The sequence below is a fragment of the Symphalangus syndactylus genome, chromosome 24 (assembly GCF_028878055.3).
Source record: "Symphalangus syndactylus isolate Jambi chromosome 24, NHGRI_mSymSyn1-v2.1_pri, whole genome shotgun sequence".
In the NCBI taxonomy this organism is placed as follows: domain Eukaryota; kingdom Metazoa; phylum Chordata; class Mammalia; order Primates; family Hylobatidae; genus Symphalangus; species Symphalangus syndactylus.
This window is the reverse complement of record NC_072446.2, coordinates 59800523-59806522: the sequence shown is the minus strand read 5'-3', so window position 1 is coordinate 59806522 and position 6000 is coordinate 59800523. Positions and strand designations below refer to the sequence as shown.

General features: G+C 44.1%; 1 protein-coding gene across 3 annotated transcripts in view; it reads right to left on the bottom strand.

Moving 5' to 3' along the window:
• Window positions 1-606: 606 nt before the first annotated feature.
• The window catches only part of KIF16B (kinesin family member 16B), a 338999-nt gene continuing 333605 nt past the window's right edge, over window positions 607-6000 (bottom strand). For all 3 annotated transcript variants that reach the window (XM_063633965.1, XM_063633972.1, XM_063633973.1), the window contains one exon: window positions 607-783. In XM_063633965.1, coding sequence (XP_063490035.1) covers window positions 778-783 — 6 coding nt within the window. In that variant the 3' untranslated portion in view covers window positions 607-777. The remainder of the gene's footprint in view (window positions 784-6000) is intronic.

The following is a 6000-nucleotide window of genomic DNA, read 5'->3' as shown; positions in this document are numbered from 1 at the left end:
CAATCATGAACATCCTCAGACACTTGGTAAGTGAGAAAAAAGATGGAAGCGCAAGGTGTAATTTTTCTAAGACCTTTAGCTACTGGATTAAGCATGGCTGGGATAAGAAAATCAGAAGCCTTTTAGAGATTCTTGCCCTGCCCACTTATTTCAATTTTTAGAGGTGGGTGGCTCTCCCAGGAATGCCTTTGCTTAAAGTTACGATTGTCCTTCACAGCTGTCATGACTCTATACACTTGGACGGGAAAGAAGATGACACAGTCCTAGCCTAAAAACACCACAATTAACCTACAGCTCCTCTCAGGTGCACGTCCTTACTGGCCAAAACACTGGAACCCAGTAACATGTCCTCTATGGGTTTAAGTTTTCAAATGCATGCAACTGAGCAACATGGTTTTACAAGAAGGCATCTTTTAGTTCAAAGCCAAACAACATTGACTTTCAGGTAATTCAAGTCATAAAAACAAACAAAAGCCTACATAAAAAATTCTACAGGGCTCAAGAAATTGTGATTTTTATCCTAAATTTCTAGCCAACCAAGAGTCTTGGAGGTCCTCCCTCCAAATTTAGCCACAGAAGTAACGATCTGTCTACCTGGAGGCATTATTTATAAATCATTAACTCATGGTAGATACATGAGTGTATTTATTTTTATCGCTTTACTTACAATCATCAGCAAGTTAGTGTAGAAGAAAGAGACCTTGGATGATTTGAGGGAGGTGTGTAATTTCAGTGTTCTTCATTCCAACTGCACAGCTCATACTCACAGCATCAGTTTCACACCTAGAAGATAAGGCCAGTTGAAAAGAATGAATTTGAGTGGCCCGGAAACCAGCAGAGCCCAACTTGGCCAAGCAATTCCTACCTAAACATTAACTATTTGTCTGTAAGTCTAAAGGTTCCAGAGCCCAGCCAAAATACAAAAATTCACAGTCATGGGCTCCATATTTTGTGCTGTCATCATTGAAAAGGTTGTGAGGCCAGGCACGGTGGCTCACACCTGTAATCTCAGCACTTTGGGAAGCTGAGGTGGGTGGATCACGAGGTCAGAAGTTTGAAACTCTGTCTCTACTAAAAATACAAAAATTAGCTGGGTGTGGTGGTGCACACCTGTAGTCCCAGCTACTCAGGAGGCGGAGGCAGAAGAATCGCTTGAACCCAGGAGGCAGAGGTTGCAGTGAGCCAAGATCACACCACTGCACTCCAGCCTGGGCGACAGAGCGAGACTCCATCTCAAAAAAAAAAAAAAAAAAAAGAAAAGGTGTGAAAGGCACATTTCCTATGAGAAAATGTAGCTCTTATGATACAGGTCTTGTCTTCTTCTCCTCCTGATTATAGGCACAAAACAAGATATTAGTGAGCAGGCAGTTTGTTGGAATTCAGTATACACTGATAGACGTTGACATGCTAGCTGTGTTTTATATGATCTCCTGAGCCTTCCCGCCTGCCTAACGTAAGCAAAAATTATTTGTAATTAAGCTATTCATTAAAACAAACATCATCAGTGAATGCCTACTATGCGCCAAAACTTACATCAAGTCCTTTGTATCCATCGTTTCACTAAAAAATCACGGCAGGCCAGGCACAATGGCTTGTGCTTATAATCCCAGCATTTTGAGAGGCCTAGCCGGGCAGATCATTTGAAGCCAAAAGCTGGAGACCAGTCTGGCCAATGTGGCAAAACCCCATCCCTACTGAAAATACAAAAATTAGCTGGCGTGGTCATGCATGACTGTAATCTTAGCTACTTGGGAGGCTGAGGCACGAAAATGACTCAAAACCAGGAGGCAGAGGCTGCAGCGAGACGAGATTGTGCCATTGCACTCCAGTCTGGGTGACAGAAGAGTGACACTGTCTCAAACAAAACAAAACAAAACAAAACAGCAATTCTGTCACCTAGGGGCAATTAGAATTCCAACTATGCAGATGATGAGGAAATGAGTTTTAGAGGGGTTAAGTAATTTGTCTGAAGCTACACGTCTAAAGTTTATGAGCTGGGATTTCCATCCAGGTCTTTCTGATTCCAAAACAATGTCTATCTCTAGCTCTGCTCAGCTTTTATTTATTTATTTTTTAATCACTCTTCTCCCTTCTCCAGTTTTAGCCACAACTTCTCAGGCACCTCAGGCCAGTGTTTTAGTCATATCACAGCTCCCAAAATATATCTCCCCCAAGGCACAATCAGTTTTTCTGCGGGCAGATAATAGTGTCAAGATTCTGACAGTGGTTACCTGACCTCTCGCTTACAGAGAAAATAAACACAAAGAAGTGACCCTTCACTGTGATACTGCCAGAGCTGTGTTGACATGGAAGATACTTCGGGCTTAGAAGAAATTGCAAATACGCCTACAAGGAAGGTGTTATTCAGGGTCATTTCAATGTGGTAAATCCATTGACCATTGGAATCAGTTTTTAGCAAAAACCAAATGAAATGCACCTACTGAGAAATCCTGACAAGTCAATCACATTCTTCCCAAGAGCTGCTGCTAAAAGTGTCTGTGACTTTGACCAATTCTTGGTCACATGGACAAGAAACTCCTAAAAGGGAACAAAAGTATGACAAGAAGGATGAGCTTTCCTCCAGGTTTTCCGTGCACAAACCTCTCCTCTTTGGAAATGGGCTCTGGGCTCTGTGGGTGTTATAAGGAACAAAACTTCTGAAGTCAGAGAGGACTGGTTGTAAATACCAGCTCGGACATTTACTCGTGTGACCTTGGGCAGGAAAGTGACTTCGTCTCGCTATATTCTTTACTTTTCTGATTTACAAATCAGGGATAACATTGCAAGTTAGGTTTCCCAGAAGCAGATCCTAAGATGAGAATTTGTATTACTAAGAAAGTGCTCCCAGGGGAAACTGGAAATTGAGCGGGGGGATGCAGGAGGGAAAAACAGAGGAAGCTAAGCAGGTATGTAGTCTCAGGCAAGGGTCCAGCAGACAGAGGGTAGCTTCAGCCTAATCAGCCTAATGCTGCAGAGACCTCTGCATTGTAAATTACACCTCAGAGTTGGCCTCATCCAAAGGAGCTGGGGCCTTCACATTTATGTATCCGTTAGTCATTGGTTAAAGGTGGTGGGAAAGGAGGGTAGATGCAAATTCTGAGGCACTTCCAGCTCTGCAAAGCAAACTCCGCTGGCCCAAGGAAAATCTTAGGAAAAAATAGCTAGAGATGCTTGCTGTTAAAAGCAAGAGCACATTCAAACCAGAGGTGTGCAAAATGGGCAAAAAGGGACCCCAGGTGGTCTGAGTAAAGCACCAACGTTCTCCACCACAAGTAACCATACCTCTCTTGCTGGGTTGTTATGAGCATTTATAGGACGCACTTGATAAATATGCATTACTGTTGTTGCTGCTGTTGTTTTACTAACCTTGCCCATAAAACCTTCTAAAGCAGGTCTCTGCACACTCACAGCTGACAGTCCCACTAACTAGACTTGGTGATGCCCATGTGCTGGGTTTGCCAGCCAGGGTGGTGCCTGAATGCTGATTTCACATCATCAGCTCTCTCTAATTGGCTCTGTGTTTGTTGCCCAGTCTCATGACCACTGTCCTTTTGGGATCTCCTCTACTGGGTCAAAAGGCCCCACTTATTGCCAAGAGGGATGTTCTTGAGAGAGGGGCTTGGCAGAAGTGCCAGGTGTGAGTGCTGCCTTCTCTCTCGGTGATACCATTGGCCTCCAGCAGGACTTGACAGTCCCAAATCCTCCTCTTATTAAATAAACCCTTGACCTTTTAAAGTTTTGCCTATTCATCTTCCTCCCCTAAGGGCAAGGGATTCCTTGGAATCCCCAAAAGGGCTTCTTTTCCCTTTGTGCCTCAGGTTCTATCCCAAGAGAACTTGTGCAGCCCCCTCCTCCCTCGGGAGCCTAAAATACCCACAGGAACAATGGGGCCTGCTCTTTATTTGATGAATCTTCCCTAACAACCAGCCTTTCCCAGCTGCAGGCCAGGCAAACTCATCTGTGAGGGAGACTCCCCTCTGGGACTAATCCTCCACCTTAAAAGATTGTGCCTTTCTACAAAGCCACCCTTTATACACATCAGTTCACAAGAGCTGCATCTTCTCACAATGCCCGACGGCCTCCTTGGCCACACTACTCCAGGCCCTCATTTTCTGGGCTGCCATCATCCCTGAAATTAATCTAAAAGAGGCCCTTTTTACAAGAGTGGCAGCAAATACCGATTCAATTTGCTTTCACCCAAGATTTCCCAGGAGTCATGCCGAATGAGATAATCAATGATGATTATAGGGTTTGGCCTGCCTCACTCAGCCAAAGTGTTAAAAAGGGGGGGAAATTTCTGCTTCGGTGCTTACCCAAGTCAGGCGCTAATTCGGGCAGATCCATTACTTTTCTAAGCAGCTCTAAACCATATGTGCTGCAATAATCATACTGGATAGGTAGAGGCGATCAGTCCTCCCACCTAAGCAAAGAAAATGCATTTTTGCTTCTCCACCCCAAAACAACAGCAGGAACAAAAATGTATAGAGCATCTGCAGCAAAAATGAGTAGGCTGTTCAAACCAATAATGCTGATGAGATTTAATTTAGACAGGCTAAACTGTCCTTGTCTCAGCTAGAGAGACTAGTCAATACCTTTGCTACTAATCCAATCAAGATAAAGTATTAAATTACTTGTTGCTGCCATCTTAACCCAGAGAAGACTGTTTTCTGCTTGGCTGATTGTTCTGAAAGACCACAACCTCCAGGGAAGGAAAGCAGGAGGGAATGGCCGAGGGGCCAAAGAAATCCTCCAAATTCCTCACACCGCTCCCTGTCCTCACCCCTCTCTTTCTTGCTCCTGTTAGTCTTATACTGGCTGTTTTGGGGTGGGGTGCTCCTGGGCTATGCACATTTTTGCAAAGGCTGTGTATTAGTCTGTTCGTGAATTGCTATAAATACCTAAAAGTGGGTAATTTATAAAGAAAAGAGATTTAACTGGCTCACAGTTCTGCAGGCTGTACAGGAAGCATAGCTTGGGAGACCTCAGGAAAGTCACCATCATGGCAGAAGGCCAAGAGGAAGCAGGATAAGAAAGCTACAAACATGAACCCTCTCTTACGGAAGGAAAAAGAAATTCAGAGTAGAGCGAAGAGACTAGAAGGTGAAGTTAAGGGCTAATGAAAACAGCTGATTTTCTGAATTTAAGGGCTAATGAAAACAGCTGATTTTCTGAATTTAAGGGCCAAGGAAAACAGCTGATTAGGAAACTACTCCCAGAGAGCAGGCCCTAGTAAAGGAATATTCCCTGCCTTGGGTAGAGAGCTCTGATGACATGTGCCTGTGCCTGGCTAGATTTCAGAACTGCTATATACCAGTGACTGCTAGTGCCTCTTGCTCTTCTCCTTTTTGAATAAGAGTGACTATTGCATCATCTAGTCCCTGTCCCTTGGTGCTTTAAATTCACAAGTTTCTGGATCAAGAGGATCTGCTGCACTCAAGAGGCTTTTTCTGTATCCAGACCAGATGAAGGTCACAAGCTCCAGGAATCTGAGCCTTATGCTATAACTGGGTGAGATTTTTGAAGATCTTGGGAGGGGTAAATTTATTTTGTATCTGGGAAGACTACTAGTAGCTGTAGTCAAATGGAAAACTGTGGTAGGTTAAATATGGCCACAGAGCTTTGCAGCTAGCTCCTCCCCTCAGAAGGTTGAATCTATTCTGACCTTTGGGTTTGGGCTGGGTTTGTGACTCAGTTTGCCCAGTGGAATGTAGAAGAAGCAAAACTATCTGTGTCCAAGGTTTGGTCCTCAAAGGGGCCTTGCAGCTTCCTCCATCATCCCCTTTGAGCCTGTTATGGCCTCACTGTAAGAAAGCTGGTCTGTTTGGAGACTAGAATCCACATAAAGGAGCATCAGGGTGTCCTCGCTAAAAGCACCAACCGGACCCAGCAAAAACAGCTGAATTGCACTGCAAACAACTCTTTGACTTAAACAAGATTATTCTAAGAAATCACAAAACAAAAGCCCTTTTTAAAAATCAGGGCTTCCTGATTTTTCCAGGG